The following is an 18,654-nucleotide window of genomic DNA, read 5'->3' as shown; positions in this document are numbered from 1 at the left end:
CTCCAGGCTGTAAGTTTCTGGGCATTAGAACTATCAACTATCATTTTTGTGTCAGTTTTCTACACCAGGGCCCAATGATACTAGCAGTATTAGTGACCTCTATTTATTCAGTGAGGAACCTAATTTGATTCATGAGCTGACTTTTGAGGAGCAGGTCTGGGATTTTTGGACAAAAAATGGGCTCCTGAGTTTAAAGGGAATATGATTTGATTCAGGACTGTGCAGCGTTCAGAGAAACCTGGTAATGCAGCCCTTCTCTATTTGGCAGCTGTGTAGCTTCTTAGGATATCTGGAAATCATTTGTAAACACTTTGATCACCTCATGTTTGACTGTCTCCCTTTGCAGAGATCAGGCCACTACAGGACTTGACTAATGCCAGGACTCCGTCTTCCTCCAGCTCAGAAGAAGTGTCAGGGCGCTCATCCAGGCGGAGACGGGACCCAGCCTGCTACGCAGAGCCAAAACTCAACAGGTTGGGCTTTAAAGTAGTCCTTCGCATGACTGTTCCCATGCTGCAGCCCCCGCTCTGCTCTCATGTGCTCACGCTCCAGGGCTGGACCCTCTGTCACTTTATTTGTCTTTAAGTTCCTCTTACCCTTTGTGTTCTGTGACCCTCCTTTTCTACCACAGTGTGGTTAAGCCAAAACTCCGTATCAGCACAGATGCATGTGCAGGCTTCTGGTAACAAGCTACCAAAGATGTTATTTCCCTCACTGAAATGAGCACATCTCTTAGCAGACTGCACCTGTGGTACTCCAGTGTTAATGAGGGATTAGCATGAGGATAAACTACAGGCTAAATAAAGACAGCTAAGTGAAAGCCCTGATTTCACTTGCTGCCATTCTGTGATATCTGAAGTTTTATACAACAATTGAGTAATACTTCCATTTTAATTGTGTTTCAGTCAAGGAAATGCTAGGTTTTGAGGAGCAGGCTGTATATTTGCTGTTTCTGGCAGATATGAGTACCTAAGCAAGTAGCTGCATCTTTTCCCTAAGAAACAGTAGATTTTGTACATCCAATGGCTACTGTACAGAACCATTTAACTCCTAAAATGATGACTTTGTTGTTATGCTTCTGGGTAATACTATGTTTTTTCCCTGAAAAGTGTCACAGTTTGGACTTTCTGTGAGGAGCTGGTTATACTAGGTCAGAAGGCACTCCATACTGGTACAGCTGTTCCTGTACTGGTCAAGGAACAAACTGTACTACTCAGTCATCTTATAATGGAAGCATTTCAGAAAAACTAGAAACTTTAGAGACTGAAATCATACACGTATTCAAGAAATACCTTGATGGTTCAATCTAACCCCTTTGGTTCTCCAGGAAACTGAGGCGGGGTGACCCGTTTACAAACACGGAGTTCCTCCACTCCCCTGTCTACAAAACCAAAAAGAAGAAAACTGCCAAAGCCAAAGAAATGACCAACAACATCAAAGAGGAAAAAGAATGGCTTCCTGAAGGATGTCCCAGTGCCAAGGCAGGCAAGCTAATAACAATGGCAAGAGACATGGAGCCAGAAGTAAAATAGTGGTTGAACAGGCAGCCCCCAACCTCCTAGGGGCTTGTGTGTCTTTGCTAGATTATCTCTAATGTTTCGCATAGCTTATTTTTTATTTTAATTTTAAAGTATAAATAAATTCTCCTATGTGGACAGTATAAAAGCTTTTTGACATTTATCCCCCTCTGCCTTTAAATGCTAGGGTGCTTGTCTGCAAAGGCTTTGTGCACAAGTGCCTGTGGCACCACAGACAGCTAGCTGGCCAAGCCTGGGGAGAGTACACCTTGGAGAGCTGATCTTTGGGCACTAGAGATACCCACAAGGGCTGCTGAAAGGGTTGCAGCAGCCCAGGCTTTGACAGCAAGCAGAAGAGGCATGCTGACATGCTGCTTAGTATTACCTCCTGTAAAAGGTGGCTTCTGCACAGGTAGAGCAGTCTGCTGGGAAGTCACACTTAGGGTTGACTACTGAAGCCTTGCACAGCCCTGGAAGTCAGAGCTCTCTGCTCTTCTGGAGGGGAGCCATGTCAGTTAACTGATATATCCCCTCTCACTGTATTTGCTGTCAGTGGGCATTTGCATAACTATGGAATTGAAAACTAAGCCCTCCAGCAGGCCTGAGCATGCAGGGAGTGTTGGTGCAAAGGGCTATTATGGGTGGTAGGAGCTACAAGGGCCCTGTCCAAGAGCTCTGTGAAGCAGCTGGTATACTGTGAAGTAGACAACTGTGTTTCAGAAAATCCTGTGCTCTTTTCCATTGCAGACTGAGTGCCCGCTGGCCTCTAGCACTTGCTTTTTTAGGGGCTACTGGTGTCCAACTTTGAAGGTTATTGACATCAAATGTTTGAGGGAGTGATGAGGAAAACAAGTGATTATATTAGTAGTAAAGGGGAAGGGAATGTGCCTCCTTGGAGGTGGGAAATATGTTTCCTCTTTCTCCACAGCAGAGCAGGGAGAAGAATGCTCTGTTCATATGACCACACTTACTGCTGCTTCTCCCAATGTGGAGACAAGTGTTCCTTTCGCAGCACTTCAGCAACATTCATCAGTTCATGAGGATAGATTAGGTCTTGCTGTATTCTGCAATCCTCCAGAAGATGGAAACTTTGGTAGTACAGAGGAAAAATAGTGTTATCTGAGTCAAGTAAATGCTACTACATTGCTTACACTTAAGCTATACTGTTAAGTCATTAAAACAAACAAAAAGTGTAATATTTAAAAATGCCCCTTTATTTATTTGTTCAGTTTCCTGAAAGCTACTAAGCTTTCCCTGGTACTCTGTAACTCTGGAAGCTGGATAGGAGCTAGTAAGTAACAGGGCATGTGAGGTGCTGTTGTTGTATGACCTGCCTGACTGTGGCACTGTAATTTGAACTACTGGTGTCAGAAGCCAGGCAGGAACATAGCTCTCCAGATGTTCCTGATGATTGTTTCCATTGCTTCTATGGGTCAGCAATGGGACTTTTTCCTGTAAAGAAAGTCCTGTAAGAAGCTGCACTTCTTACATGATTGTGTTAATAACAGATTAAGCAGGGTAATGTGTTCACTCATATTGAAGGCACAGCAACAGTTGCTAGCAGTTGCAGAGCCGCATTTCAAACACATGCTTATCCCAAAACAAATGTTAATACTAGCTGATCTAGTCTAACATTGCATTTCTATCCTAAACAACACTTACAGCTAGTCAGCTGCAGGGTGAGAGTTTGTCTCATGTAAAACCAGTTTCTGATTTTTGTTCAGTGGTGATACATCAGTTTGAGTTTATATTATATATATACCCAAAATAAAACCTCAATGGAAGTGGTACCTCCATGTTCTTGTGCACTACCTGATGCTTACTGCCACACTACAGATCACATCTTGCCCTGAGCTAGAGAAGAAAAAAAAAAAAAATTAAAACTCTAAGAAGGGGGAGATTATTTTGTCTTTATATCACATTCCAACAGGCTGTCATAATGTACTGGACTGGAGTCACTCTCTGAGGCAGAATTTCCCCATATCTGTTAATCACACAAAGGAAGGAGAGACACAAAGAATGTTAGTTGATTTTATTTTAGTTTGAACTAAAATATTCATTAAAAAAGTCCCAAACACAAAACCATGGATGGAATAATTTTTCACAGTCAATCTGACTTGCTGTATCACAACAGGAAGGGTAAGTAATAGCCCAGAGAGCAGGAGAAGAGTTTTGCACCTTTATGAATTGTGGGGTGGGGGAAGATGTAACAGTTCCTATGCTTCACATTCAGTCAGAAGGAGTATAACTAAATGCATGGCCTGCATTTAGACACCGCAGCATGGCTTTATTAGGCTCTTGGCCTATAGGGCTTGTTTCCAGCATTTACTAAGTGCTTCTTCTCAAATGCTAGTCCTGACTGTAGCAATGGGACCAAATCCCTTAATATCAGGATACTATGCTCCAGTTAGCACTAAAAGATAAATTTAGTAAGAGAGGGGCTGCAGTAGAGCTGGCGTAGCCCTGTGAGCTCACTTATACTCAGTGTACAGTACTGGAGAGATGAGGACGGTTCTGATTTCCAAGGTCTGTTGGACAGTAAATCACCACTGGTTTGACCAGAGCTGTGACACAGACTGGCTTTCAGTCTGAGGGGAAGAGAGAAGAGAAATACAGATCAAAGTCATGGAGAAAAACCTCAGGTCTGCTGTGAATGACGTTAGGGATCCAGACCCACATTGAGCTTGAATACTATCACATTCAGCTGCTTAGCAAAAGTAAGGCCTAGCCCAGCAGTTCAAGAGGTTTAAGAAAACATGGTCTTTTAAACATTTAAAAAAGTGTACATGTTCATTTTTTTCTATTATTTGAAATGTTACGCAACACTGTGATTACAGTGCCACTTTGTTAGCAGAGCTTGAGTAGAAACCATGCCTTAAAGTTTGGGCAGAGAGGCCAGCTTCCCCTTCAAGTTTTCAGCAAGCTTGTCCATGAACTCAAAGGTGTTCAGGTAGTCAGAGCGTGTGACACTGCGGGGGGAAACAAAACAAGACAGCCGTTAGTTGTAAAGCCACTCAAATGCTCAAAGCAGGGGAAGACGGTTCGAAGAACTAAGTTTTGCTTCTAAACCCAAGAAAGTTATCTCCTACTCATCAGGCTGATGTTTTTTTGCCAAAAGGCTCTGGAGAAGAGGTAGGCAGGTCATATTTTGCAGTGAAGTAGCTCTACATTCTAATAAATGGACAGGGCAGGATCTGGCCAATGCAGCCAGCCTGTCATAAGAGAAATCTTTGCAGTTTCTTCTTTATTTTTGTCCCCATGCATTTGGTACAATAGCAGGGACAGAGCAGTGTAGACCAAGCTACTTGGGGCAGGGAGTGTCTCGTTCTGTTTGTACGGCACTGGGTACAGATGAGTCCTGTTCTGTGACCAGACTCCAGCAATTCTTCACCATACTAAAATAACTTTCCAGCAAATGCTGTTCAGAAACATGAAGTAAAACAGCCTCCTCCAAGCACAGCCAATTACTTCATACACTTACTTAGGTAGCCCTTTGATACAGGCAGCAAGATCCTTTGTCATGAAGCCAGATTCAATGGTCTCAATGCAGACTTCTTCCAGAGCAACTGCAAAGTTCTTGAGGCTAGTGTTGTTGTCCAGCTTAGCTCTGTGAGCTAGTCCTCTTGTCCATGCAAAGATGGAGGCTGAGAGAGAACACTAGATTACTCTGTCCTTCTAGAACTCGCTGAACGTTGTTCTAAACTGTCATGTGGAACGGTAATTATTTTTTAGTATCAAACTGAAAACAGACAGCAAAAAGATAGAAAATCTAGTATGGGAAAGAGAACACTTCATCTAGGCATTCTTTGCATTTTGTGGAGCTCTAAAGAAAAGCAAACCCCAGAAGCTACTCACTGCCTCCAGCAATCATTTTGTGTGTGCCATTTTATCTTATTTTGTTCCTGCCCAAGTCAGAAAGAATGATGGGTTACACAGAAAGTTGTCCTTATGATAGAAAGGTGCAGTCGTCTTCCTGATACTACATTACACTCTGGTCCCTATGCAATTGTAGGGGATTCTTTCCCTCATGTTCCATTCATGGTGCACTTACAATTTAAGTATGTACATGGTTTGGGGGGTGGCTGCATCTTTTGGAGCATCAGGAAGGGAGTAAAATAAAAAGACAACCAACCTAAACCTTAAGGCTGTTGTGGCTATAAACCCATTGTTTGCTGAAGAGTGAGAGCATGTCTTAAATGCTAGGTTAGGTCTAGCTTACTGCTCACACTCATTCCATTCTAGCCTGTGTTTGCTCTAGGCTGCAGCTGTCTCCATGGAAAAATAAATGCATTATGAACTACCAGTTTCACCACTCAGTGGTGTAATTCTCTGCAGAAACGATGCAGATGTTCTTACTCCGAACCTGTTCTTTCACGTGCAGAGATCACTGAAGGGCAGTGAAAAGCAGCTCACCAATGGGGTTAGTGGAGGTTTCTTGGCCTTTCTGGTGCATGCGGTAGTGACGAGTAACTGTGCCATGAGCAGCTTCTGCTTCAACAGTCTTGCCGTCAGGGCAGATCAGCACACTGGTCATCATCCCCAGAGAGCCATAGCCTACAGAATACACAGTTTAAAAAGTTCAGTGTCTCCTTCACACAGCCCCCTTAATTCCCCCATCCTACAATCCCCCTACATCTCCCAGCCTTGATGCGAGTATTCCTGAACAGCAGTGCTGCTGCTGCTACTGCAACTAACTGGCTAGTCCTGACGTGTCAAAATAACAGCTCATCTGAAGAGAAAGTGCTGCTGAACCATAAGATATAGATATGCAGATGTTCTGCAACATTTCAAGAAAATTAGTATTCTCACCTAACTTGCTGGACAGATTTTTACTGAAAAGGTGCAGTATGAGAACAAAGAATCCTAAATAAGCAGTGTTGGGCTGCTAATTGCTATCTTCTCCACAGGGTGATAGAAAACAAACCTACTTCATATCAAGAGCATCTGCTGTAGTGAAAGGAATCAGGCAAAACTGAACATTCACATCACTTCTAACCCTGTAGGTTTCAGGGATCTGTGCCTTTGAAAGCTTCTTTGTTCAGTAGTCCAACGCATATGCTTGTTCTGTGGGAGGCAGTTTACTGGCATTACTTTAGAAAGAGCATATTACATGAAGCCACGCATCTTGCCCTGTGGGTCTCTGCATCCATATTTGTTTTGGCACCAGGCAACTTGGTTATATAGGATTTTTATCAAGCACTACAAGTCTGTAAAGTCTCTCCCTTCGCACCTGACAGGTAGCTTTAGGTCCTGAAGGTTTTCTTACTTAGCTGTAGAGCACCTGCCAGTATGCTTATCACCAGTCAGCTTAAGTCAAGCTGTCAGTGACAGAATCCCAAGCTCTCTGGCTACCTTCCATTAGAATGGAAAGCCTATCAGTTATTATATTGGTAGGAACTGCCATGTGATAAAGTAGTGCAACTACACAGTCTACATTCAATGGATTTTTTTGTAAAAGTGAAATTGGAAATTCTTTGCCTGCCTGGTATCTCCATGATTGGCTGCAGGTTTGAAATATAAGTTCTGAGACCCAGCACCACCTCCTGGGCCATTACATAAGATACAACAGAGGTCACAAAAGACTGCTACTGAGCCTACTTCAGGGTAGCACAGGAAACATAGGGTTGTGTTCTGTGACACCTTACTTGCTGTATATGTTTCCCATTGTGCTGTCTGGGAAACAGCTCTCTGGGAGCTGGGTCAAGGTTATCATTGTGGTATTTGTATTCAGCATTGCCGTCATCTCTGTACTTTGGGAGCCATCTCTTGGAAACTATTAATAATTACACTTTTTACCTTTTTTCCTCGAAGAGCCAATTTATAGGGGACAATAGACAATGATTTGAATTATATGATGTTAATACAGTATGTCATGACTACTATGGTTGCTATATGCCATGTGAACGGTATTATAGTAAGCAGCACCCAGATTAATGAAACTGAACAAAGAGCAGCAGTGATAGAACCAGAACCATACCTTGCGCAACAGAGTCAGACTGCACATCCCCATCGTAGTTCTTGCAGGCCCAGACAAAGCCTCCTTCAGATTTCAGGGCCTGAGCAACCATGTCATCAATGAGCCTATGCTCGTACCAGATCTTTTTGGCTTCAAACTGGGACTTGTATTCTCTGGACAACAAAAACCAGAACGACTTGTCATATAAAAACAGGGATTGCACAATTTGTGCAAGTAATTGGGCATAGTGAGGTGCACAGAGATAAGAGTGGGGGGAGGGGGAAAATTAAAAGAAATTTGCATACTCTTTACTCTTTTTTTTTCCTTGCTTGTTTTGCTAGGCCACTGCAAGCCTGATTCAGAATCACAGAAGAGCCCATAGAGAATCTGTGACTCTCTGTTAGGAGAGATGAATGCCACAGCCACATTTAGCAGAGCTTTAGACCTTGAGTACCATGTCCTGCAGGACACGGGGGACTGTGTCAGGGAAGGTGCAGTCTCCCGCAAAGTGCTGCTGAGTGTCTGAAAATGCTGAATTAACTGTACAGCTCACAAGGCTGGAAAGGATGTTCCTGCTGCAGACTTACGCACTGTGGTAGGAAGTACACAAACATCCTATTTACCTGTCATAGATCTCTTGGAAAATGTCTTTAAAGCGGCCATCGTATCTCTTCAGGATGGTGTTCTTGGTGCTCATGTAGAGGGGCCAGCCTTTAGACAGTGCCATTTGGAAGGAACTGTGGGCAAAATCCTTGATAGACTGGTCAAGATTGTACATTCCCATGGCTACACCACCACAGCCTGTTAGTGGAAGAACAGATAGGAATCAACTAGATTTAGTTTTGGTTAAGGATTTGACAGTCTCCCCGTAGCACACTCTGGCAGGCAGGCTGGTGTTATCCCCAATTGCCTTGACATAGTCCTCAATTTAAGGCTGGTTCTTTCAGGAGAAGATTACTCTACCCTATCAGCTCAAAGCTCCAACAGTCCTGTGACACATGGATAGGAAGGTGGTTTTGTTTTACAGCTAGGTACATCTTAATACTGTGATCTAATACCCCTAAGAAGTTTCTTCCTAATCCAGCCTAAGCAGCAAAACCATAACTGAAGTGAGTGTGCCTGAACTCCTACTAGACAGAGAAGTAACACAGAGTATTTTTCTATCAAAGCAGCAGGCAGCAGTTTGGAGCAAGGGGTCTCAAAGCTAGAAATGGGTTTGCTCCCATCTTAAGTGTCTTGTACCTTCAGGCTTTAACTGCACTGCAGAACTACCTCCAGCAGTCAGAGGGTGCTTTGCCTAGCTCAGGTAAACGAGTCCTCTCATGCATTCCTGCATGTTTCCAGCACAAGTGTCTGGCCTAGCCTGCAACTTTGTTTCACCTGCTCAGGCTCACTTCCAGCAAGTTGTGGGAAGAACATGCAGTCACTTGGGTGCAAGGGGAAGTTCTGAGAAAGGCTCTGAGGAACTATCACCACTCACAGGACTTACATCATGTGCTAGCAGCTTGAATGCAAATGCCTTAAACTTACAGCCCAGCTCACCTCGGGGAAAGCAGCATTCAGATCATGGGAGAGGCTGACTGTGGGTGAAAGTAGGGTCTAGGGCTTCATGAAAAACTTTGTCATCTTCAGAGCACAGCTCTTTGTGTTTCTAGTGAAAAGTAGATACCATGTACTTAATTTTAAGCACCTCACTACCACTACCTCTCTAGTTTGTAGTACAGTGCCTTTATCAGGGATCTTTGCTCTGGAAACACCCCAGATTTTTTTTTTTTTTTAAATTTTTGAAAATACCCTTTCCTAATAGCATTTTGTCCCTAGCTCTAGGTAGTTGTTACTATATGGACATGCATGCAGAATGAAGAGGCGAAGCCAGAAGAGGTTTGTCTGTTTGCCAAGATAGCAAGGTCATTTAAAGTTGATATTGGCAGGGAATTAAATTCCTGTTGTTACCAGCGAAAATACATGTACCCCTGCCTCTCTTAGTGAGTCAAAGACAGAACAGGTTCTGATCAGCTACAGAGACTGTCCTCTGGAGCCATGATTTCATGGTTGCTGGATGACAGATATTAAGTTTTATTCAAATACTTATTTGCATATAGGTAAAAACACCAACTTGTTGCAATCATACAATCCTACTGCCTACTAAAAGCTCTTGATTCAGCGTTAAGGTTGAACATATTAGTATAGCAGTAGGGCAAGATTCCCTTATGCATTGTGGAGATATGCTGGCACAACAGTTATTTGTGGGGAGGGGAGTTCCCCCAGAGCAACAACAATAATCTGCCATCTTTGCGCTTTCTGCTTGCTGATACAACACAGAGCAGTGCATCAGACTAGCACCTGGAGCTGCCAGATGTCTCCAATACAGGCTCACCAGTCACCTATCAAATGAAAAGATTAGGACTGGCAGTGAAGCAGGTGAACTCCAGATGAAAGGCTGTGCAACAAGAGATAGCAGAGATTTAGGCTCCTGTGAGCAAGAATGACAGAGAAATCACATATTTCAAAAGAGGGTCATATGGCAGTTTGCGTATCTGTTTGCCAAGCCAACTGCATACAAACTAGGATTCTGTGGTTTACATGGATGTATGAGGTTTTGTAGATAGAAGCAAAACATTAGACACTCACATACACAGGTCACCATAAGGCTTCAAATCCTGAAGCCTTTGATCACTGATAGGCAAGAGAGACGATTTGTGTGATGTTTTCCCCGAATCCTGCCCCTAGAGAAACACCCTGGGTTCTAGCAACGTGTGTTTAATTGTTTTTATGCAACAAAGCCCAGCAGTGCCTGGACTCCTCCTCCTGAGCCTAGCAATGTCTGCATCTAGCACTGCAATATTGCTAGGAGGGACACCAATACCTTTGGAACTGCATCTGTTAAAACAGTTAGAGACTACACAATCAGGAGCATCCTTGGCAAACCTCCTTTCCACCTGGCAGAGTAAGTATCAGTTCTCATTTCTGTTAAGAAAAAGACTGCTTAGTAAAGAAAGGTACAAACTACAAAGGTATATAGAGCCCAGTAAGACAAACTAAAACCAGAAAGAATTATATCTGAATTCTTCTCAAATATATCTCCCCTTATGTCAAGCCCTGTTTAGTTAGCAAGTTTCCCTCTGATCAAAGAGAAAAACATACATGCTACTGCCAGAGTCATCATACAAGGAGCATGACAGGTAGCCACTCTAGTATGATTGCATGTTTGATATGCCTACTCAATCCCAGGAAGATTTCAAGTAACTTTCAGTACTTCCCAGATAAATGAAGAAGGCCCATACCTTCTCCCCCACTCTACCTCAAAGTCATTTTACCAAACAGATCTGATACTTTAAGGTTAAACTGAACCAAAAACATCAGTTTTAATCACAACTTAAGAGATAATACCTACTTTCAAAGTTATGGACCAGATATGTAACTGGTTTGCCTCCACCTTCTGGAGTGTAGGTCATCTCTACCTTTCCAGGACCAGGTACCACAAAATCAGTTGCTCTGTACTGTTAAAAAAAAAATGTCCATGATTATTTTATGTATCAGGACAGAACTTAGGAAGGCAGGATGCAGAAAAGTGTAAACAGTTGTACCAAAAAAAACATTGAACAGGCTGTGTCTATTGAGCCATGCGGTCAACAGATTATTTTACTAGAGATTAGAAAGACAAGTAGTCAAGAGTCTGCCTGTTTCAGAAAAGATCTTCCTCTTTAAGGGAAAAAGCTTACAGATTCTTGGGCCCCATCAATTGGCAGAGTAGACATTTTTGCAGATGCACTGAAATTTTGAACTGAAAAGTATCCAGAGTGTTGTGTGGTCTGTGAGTAGAAAGGCTCCTCTCCTTGCCTCAAAAAAACCCATTCATATCACAACTACTGATCTCATGAATAAGGGGGAATCACACAGCACCTTAATAACAGCCATTATTTCTACTCATCATATGACATTTGAAAGGCCAATCTGCAGTAAGAGTTCTTTGAATTCTGTAAATGGGTACACATTTTGCTCCTCTGAGCTACACAGACTCAAAAGAGCCAACATGTACTTCCAAGTTTTTAAATGGTGTCTCATCTTCCCAACTGTCCTGAACAGCACTATTTAAGGTCACATCTCCTTGGAATTCATCATCCTTTTTCATGTAGTTTCCTTCCTATTGAGGGAATCTGTTCCCTGAGCTGTTCTGAAGCTACAGAACTGTCTTGCTCATATGTCCTTTACATGTTCTTGTATTATCCTTTCACTGTAATCTCATACTTTGGCAGGATTTCAATCATTCCCCTCCTAATCCATTGTTTCCTATTATTATTTTGACCTTCTCAATTATTCAGTACCGTTAAGGATGCTGAACCCCATTCTTTTCTAGTGTCAGGGCTCTGCAATTATTTTCCTCTTGGAAATTTGTATTTTACCTTCCCACCCCAGCTAATCTTATGACTTGTCCTCAGTTTGTGGATTTACCCATCTATTTAAGCACTTGGCTCTTCTAGAAGACTCTTCTTTTGTTGTGTTTGGCTGCTTTACAGTGTATCATTACCCATGGAGAACAGTATGGTTGATTCTTGTCCTCTGGGTTGCTCAAAGGCCACGGAGTGCCATGCTAGGGCTTTCCCTGGCCTTGTACTACCTCTGCCAGGTGAGCTCTGATAAAGGATGCTTCCCTACTTCACTACAACAACCTGGCGCACCCAGTATGAATATCAACCCTGCAGGAGTGCTGTGCAATTAAGTTTAAGCAGCAGATTACAGTTTAAAAAAAGAACAAAACCACACCCACACACAGAAGGTAACTTTTCCCACTTCTTAAAAAAAAAAAAAAAAAATCACTCAGATCAATTTTTGCTGTGAGCAACATTTGCCACCAAAAAGTCCTTTTGAGAAGTAACAAAATATTCTTTACGCTGCCTGTCTTCTAAAGACATTGCTATGTAAGGAGGAGGGCTCTGCAGAGGTGAAGAATAACTTGGAGGACTTATACCTTGTGTTTAGGTACAGACCTACCTAACTGAAGCACAGGCCCTGGAACGCTGTTTATACAGCTACACTGTCTAAGTAAGAGATGCACGAACCAGGCTCTCCCATACTTCACCAGCCGCTGTATAAAGTGCTAGCAAGTACCTACTCCCAGGTGGAATGCAAGGCATAAAGCAGCAGCACAGAGATGTCCAAGTCTTTGTAGCTCTGTATCAGTCAGGACTAAGCCTGTTCAGATAAAAAGAGAGGTAAGCACTGAAGTGACTCACTTGATCCCCATAAGCATGACGGCCAATGACAATGGGTTTCACCCATCCAGACACCAGCCGGGGAATGTTCTTGCAGATAATAGCCTCCCTGAAGACAGTGCCACCTAGGATGTTTCTAATTGTCCCATTGGGAGACTTCCACATCTGCTTCAACTTGAACTCCTCCACTCTTTTCTCATCAGGAGTAATGGTTGCACACTTTATGCCAACGTTGTATTTCTTTATGGCTTCAGCAGCTTCCACAGTTACTTTATCACTTGTAGCATCACGATGCTCAATGCCCAAGTCATAGCTGTAAGAAACCCACAAAGATGGTCAGAACTGCCCAGGACATTTGTTCATGTCTGACAGGAAAGAAACCAGAAGCCATATGTGCCTGTGAGCATAGTTCCAGTACTCTGCTGTTAAGTTATCCCTCTTCCAGTGCAAATACTCCTGGACTGGAAGAAAACATAGGGTCATGTACAGATACTTCTGCTGCTGGTAGGAGGTTGGAGAAAGGACAGTTTATGGCTGAGGCCCTCTGCCAGCGTAGGACATAGCTAATATCTCCTTTGCTTTCCTGTCTGAGCTTCCTGCAATGGAAGCTTTCAGTCTGGGATTCTAATGATATGGAGCAGAATAATCCCCAGATGAATATGGGTCTTCATTTCAAACCTCTTGTTCTGAGGGTTCTGGCTTCCTTCATTTCATGAGCATATGAAGCTACACTAGGCTTAAAAAGTGCTTTGACAATGGACCCACAATCCTGCTCTGGCAGCAAAACTGCCACTATTCCCCTCAAACAGTCAGGGGAAGTACTTTTCCCACACTCACTGTTTTAATAGCTTTTGGAGAACAATGGGTGCCCAGCATGGGATAGCCCTGAAGCATAGCCAGCTGTACATGAATCTAGCCATTGTGCTTCCTCAACCAGGGGCCTGCTTTCCCTCCTCCCACCCCTCTTTGAAAAAGGACGTTCTCCAGATCGTGTGCATGTATTATGCTGCTTAGTTCCCATTTGCTTGGTTCTGAACACCAATAAGCAGAAAGCCTGATGTAGGTGGCGTACAGATGACTTCAGGAACAGGGGAAGAGATCAGACTTGTGGGTTTGATAATGGAAGATACCATTGAAGACCTCTGTCCACACGGCTAGGAGCAATGCAGCTGGATACTTCTCTAATAATTACAGCTCAGTGGCTAGAAAGGGAAGAGATTATTTGTTCTGTTGACCAGATGCTGTGGATGGCATGTCCCTTTTGCCATACCAGCTGCTAGTATTTGTTTTTTCCAGAAGGTAGTGTAGGAGCATAGCCTAGGCTCAGGGAATAATTGCAACAGTTAACTCACACTGTCAGCAGCAGAGTTCAAGCTTACAGACATCAGGGCAGAGTCTGTGCCCTACAACCACCCATTTGCCCTCTGGGCAGATCTTCAAACAGAGATGGGAAGAAGCCATAAACCTACTCAGAGTCCAGAGATGCTAGGCTTCGTCAGGGAGTGACTGAAACACCCCACATTTCTAACTGGATTAGGCTGCGAGAAGCCATGCAGACTGCCCAGGTGCTGGAAAGCCAGGACAGAGGAGATAAAAATTCAGACCATGTCTGTGAGAGACCTTCTTAGAGGCACAGTATAGGAAAAAAGCTAACTCACAATTAAGCTTTCACTGCTTACTGCTGTGAGGAACCTCAGAGGGGCTGCCAGAGTTTGACAAAATACCTTCACCATGAGCCCATGCTTTCCAGAGCACTTAGTGATGTTGGCCCTTAAGCTAACCAGGGGAGTCTGCTGGGAATTTACCAGTATAGACAGGCTAGTTAGCTCTTCCTGCACTAGTGCAAAGAGGCTATAAGGCTCTTAGCGCTAAGGGAAACATGATCAATGCCTAATGGCACAGGCAAATTGCAAGACAAAGTGGCTGTGTGTCAAAGATCCATTACCTGTGCAAATCCAGATCTACATAAGGAAAAATCAGCTTTTCTTTAATCAGTTCCCAGATGACCCGTGTCATTTCATCTCCTTGCATCTCCACCACGGAGCCTCCACGGATTTTTTTAGACATCTTGAGCTGCAACAGATATAAAAACCACCAACCTAAGTTAAAAACTGCCAAAACACATCACCAATACATGTGTCCTGCATTTTTACAACACAACTGTAACAGAGGCACTAACAAAGCATACAGCATCTCTCCTAAAAGTCTTTAGAATAATCACAGTTTATCCCTAGTTTCATGCTAACTGGTATTTTTCTTAAAGCCCCAGCTCCTAGGGAGATCTATTCAAGGATAAAAATAAAGGTTAATATCCGAGTTTTAAGGGGTGTGTTCTAAGTGCATGAGCTTTAATTATAGTTGTACAAAAGAATTTGAAAGCATGACCAAACTCTTCCCCCAAATTGCACAGAAAGAGATGAGTACTGTTCTAGATTTCATGAGTTCTAGTCCAGTTCCCTGTTTCTCCCCCTTTTTCTGAAAAATGGGGGTTAATGGACATTATTTTAATGACAGCTCATATTGCTTGCACTATTAAGATTAATACATTGCCAGCTTCTTTATTAGCTTCCTTCCCCAGGAAGGCAGGAAACAGGCACAGAAGTCCAAGGGCCACATCAAGAGTACTTTCTTGTGGCAAGCTTTATTTCTGCTGTTAAAATAAATACGGGACAGATTTGTTTTCTGTATGGAACAGAGGTTTCCCCAAGATATTTCTTCACAAGGCCTCAAAAAATAAACCTGAACTCTGCCCTTCTATTTGCACTTTGTTCATTTACAAAACCCAACCCCACAAGCCACTAAACTGCCCTAGCACAGTGCCCTGCTTCCTAACAGCTACAGTTTCTCAGTTCTCAGCTCTGATTATGCAAGAGCTATGACTTGGCAAGTTCTTCCTCGCAAGACAGCCCCGTTCTTGTATGTAGCTGTTCGGATACTACAGTGAGATACCAAGTCCTTGTGCCTGAGGTTGCAGTCTCACAGATACCAAGGTCCATGAATGGCTTTATCCAGAATGAGGAGTCATACTGTACACAGGGTCTATTCATCTAGATGAAGTTATTCAGAGGTGTGAGGTTTGCAATGCAAAGGCCCCAGGTTACAAGCACGTGGGAAGACTGCTCCCTGGTTTATTTTATTTTATTTCCGTTAAACTAACTTGTGCTGTATTTCCAAAATCCAATCCATTAAATATTTTTAGTCTGGGAAGAGAATAAACTTTCTAAGCTATGTTCTAGCTACTGCATCAAGCTTTTACAAACTTTAAAGAGCAAAGATTAAAAAAAAAAAGTAAAATGAGGTTGTGAGTTACTAAGACTATTTACTATGAGCACATAAACTTGAAAAATTAACTAGTCTGATGCCCTCCCATCCCAAAGGAAGATAATATCTTGGCTTATATTAGGCCTCTCTAGTCTTCATGGAAAACTTTAACTTCACATAGCCACACTCTGTCTGAACTCAGTTTATTTATGCAAGTATTTTGAACCCAATTTTCAATTGTGACTATGTAAACAAGGACTGCATCAACAGTGCCATGGCCTAGGCACAGGATTACCTCTCAGGAGACTTCAGTTTTGCTTTTGGCACTTACAGAGTCTGAGAAACAGTCTGATTCGCTTAAGCCAAAATGTACACAGACACCCACCCACCGTCACTTGTTTTGTGGTTTGGTCCCTACTTAAATGAGACAAATCAGATTATGTCAGTCATAGCAATAGGTTTTGCAAAACTGGCTTCAGACTTATATGGTGCTGCTGTCACAAGGGGAACACAAAGGTACATGAGATGCCACATACCTCCACTGGTATGTGGAAACAGCAGCTTCTTACACGACTCTGACAGCATCCTACATGTTTATCTGATCATGGTCCAAGTACTTTTCCCCTCTTCAAACGCTGATGTCCCCAGTTTCTCTACGCGCAGAGGCCGTACTGCAGTAGCATCCCTCCTCTGCGCACCAAAGCCAAGATGCCAAGCGGTTCCTCTAGACAGCACACACTCCCCCGAGCTCAACTCTTTCTGTCACTCTTCCCCTTTGATTTTATATTACCCAGAACTGCCAAAAGTCAGCATGGTCTTTCTCCTACAGCAGCTCTTCTTTAAACACACTTAACCCAGGCATTTAGCCAAGGCAGCTTAGAAGAAGCTTCGCGCATTTCCAAATACTCCTTGGTACTCAGGAAGGACTCAGGGCCTACAGTCAATAATTAACTATTGCAACAACTCCTTAATTCAAGTTTACAGAAGATCTCCTCAGATCAGGCGCGCTCCCAGGGAGCGCGGCACAGATGGTTGTCACTAACCGAGATCTTGCCGGCACTTGTTTTTTGGCTGCACTGCCCTCCAGCCACGCACGCAGCTGCCCCGACAAGGCGAGGCGGGCTCGCTCCTCCGGCACAGGTAGGATTTGCCGACCAGGCCGCGGGCTACAGCCGGTGCCGCGGCCAGGCCGAAATCCAGGCGCTGGCACCGGCTAAGCCAGGCGCTGGCAGGCCTGTCCAGCGCGGCGGTGACCGGAGGCGCTCCCCACAGCCCAGGAGGGCTGCCCCCGGATACGCGGGCGGCCTTAAGCGCGACCGGCATGAGGTGACGCTACGGACTATTAAGAGATATCTGGATTGCGAGAGGAGAAAGCCCAGCCCCAGGCCGGGGGGACCGAGCCCGGGGCGTCTTCAGCGATACCTGCAGCGTGAGGAGGTGCTGGGGGGGAAGCCTGCCGCGGAGCAACCGCCCCGAACCGCCCGAAAAAAAGCCCTTGAAAGACAGAACTACCCTCACAGGGTCCCTCTGCACAGTGGGGGACGGTGCACCCAGGAGGGAAAGGACAAAGGCCGCAGCTCGCCGCAGTGCGGGTGGGGTGGGGTGCGGCCCCATCCCACCCCGCCCGCGGGGGCGCTGAGCCCCGTTACCTGCAAGCAGTGCCACTCCGGCTCTCGCGGCGATGCAGGGCCCGGCCGTACGCTGCGCCTTTTATGGGGCCGCGCCCACGCCGCCGCCCGGCCCCGCCGCCGCGGCGCCCCCTGCCGGCCCCGCCTACCGGCGGCGGGGCGAGCGGCTGCTTGGCCCCGACCCGCTCGTACTGTGGGTCTGCGGCCGGCCCGCGGCGGTGCCCGCCCCGCCGGGTCTGCCCGGGCTTCACGCGCCGATGCCGCCTTGTGAGGAGGCCGCGGCCCCACGTAACGCGCCACGGCCGTCCCACCGGGCCAGGCAGCCCGGAGCGCGGTGGCCTGCCCGCTCAGCTGGGCCTTTTCCGCGCTCTCCCGAGACAGCCGCAGTAAGTGGCCTGCGTCGCCACAGGGAAGCCGATGGCGCTGGCGCGCACAAAGGCCTGGGCGCCGAGGGGGCTCGAGTGTGCCCGGGCTGCTGGAGCGGGCCCCAGGCAGAGCGCGGGCCTGGCGCTGTGCTGGCCCGGCCCCAGCCGCTGGGCCCCGGCGGAGCAGCGCCGCAGCTCAGCTCAGGGGGTGCGCGTACATTCGGGCGGGCACGGATACGGTGGCTGGCGCGGAGGCCGCCACGTCGGCACCACGGAACCCGCCCCGAGTAGCGAGGCTCCCCGCCCTGAGGGGCAGAAGAGGGCGTCCCTCTGGGGCCGGGGCGCGAGGTGGGGAGTTAGAACCGGGGAAGAAGCCCAGGGAAGCACACGTGCCTCCCCGGGCTCTCTCCGCTGCTGCGCTGCCGGCAGCATCCGCTGTAGTAGCCTGGAACTGCCGCGCCTGGGTGGAGCCTCCTCGCACCGCGTAGCCGGAGAAGGGCCGCGGGGCAGAGGCGGAGCGCAGCGGCAGGGCGGTGCAGCTGCGGGTCAGGCGGTGCGGAGGACACCGCCCCGACGGCCGGGACCGGCGGGTGGATTGGCGCGGAGCCTCGATTGGCGATGCCTCGGCGAGGAGCGCCGCCATCGGCGGGCGACTGGACAGGGCTGGCGGCCGCGCGGCGGGTTGCTAGGGGCGGGGCGGGGGAGCGGGCCGGC

General features: G+C 45.9%; 1 protein-coding gene across 1 annotated transcript; it reads right to left on the bottom strand.

Moving 5' to 3' along the window:
• Positions 1-4,392: 4,392 nt before the first annotated feature.
• On the bottom strand, positions 4,393-14,753 carry IDH1 (isocitrate dehydrogenase (NADP(+)) 1; the record flags this gene model as incomplete). The annotated part of the gene is made up of 8 exons (XM_082001817.1): positions 4,393-4,486; positions 4,999-5,161; positions 5,931-6,071; positions 7,495-7,646; positions 8,097-8,274; positions 10,868-10,973; positions 12,708-12,999; positions 14,632-14,753. The coding sequence occupies 8 exons, from the start codon at positions 14,751-14,753 to the stop codon at positions 4,393-4,395; spliced, it is 1,248 nt and encodes a 415-aa protein (XP_081857943.1).
• Positions 14,754-18,654: the final 3,901 nt, after the last annotated feature.

The sequence above is a fragment of the Phaethon aethereus genome, assembly GCF_964289735.1.
Source record: "Phaethon aethereus genome assembly, chromosome: 6".
Taxonomy (NCBI): domain Eukaryota; kingdom Metazoa; phylum Chordata; class Aves; order Phaethontiformes; family Phaethontidae; genus Phaethon; species Phaethon aethereus.
Note: the sequence above shows the minus strand (reverse complement) of the source record. Positions and strands in the feature narration are given on the sequence as shown.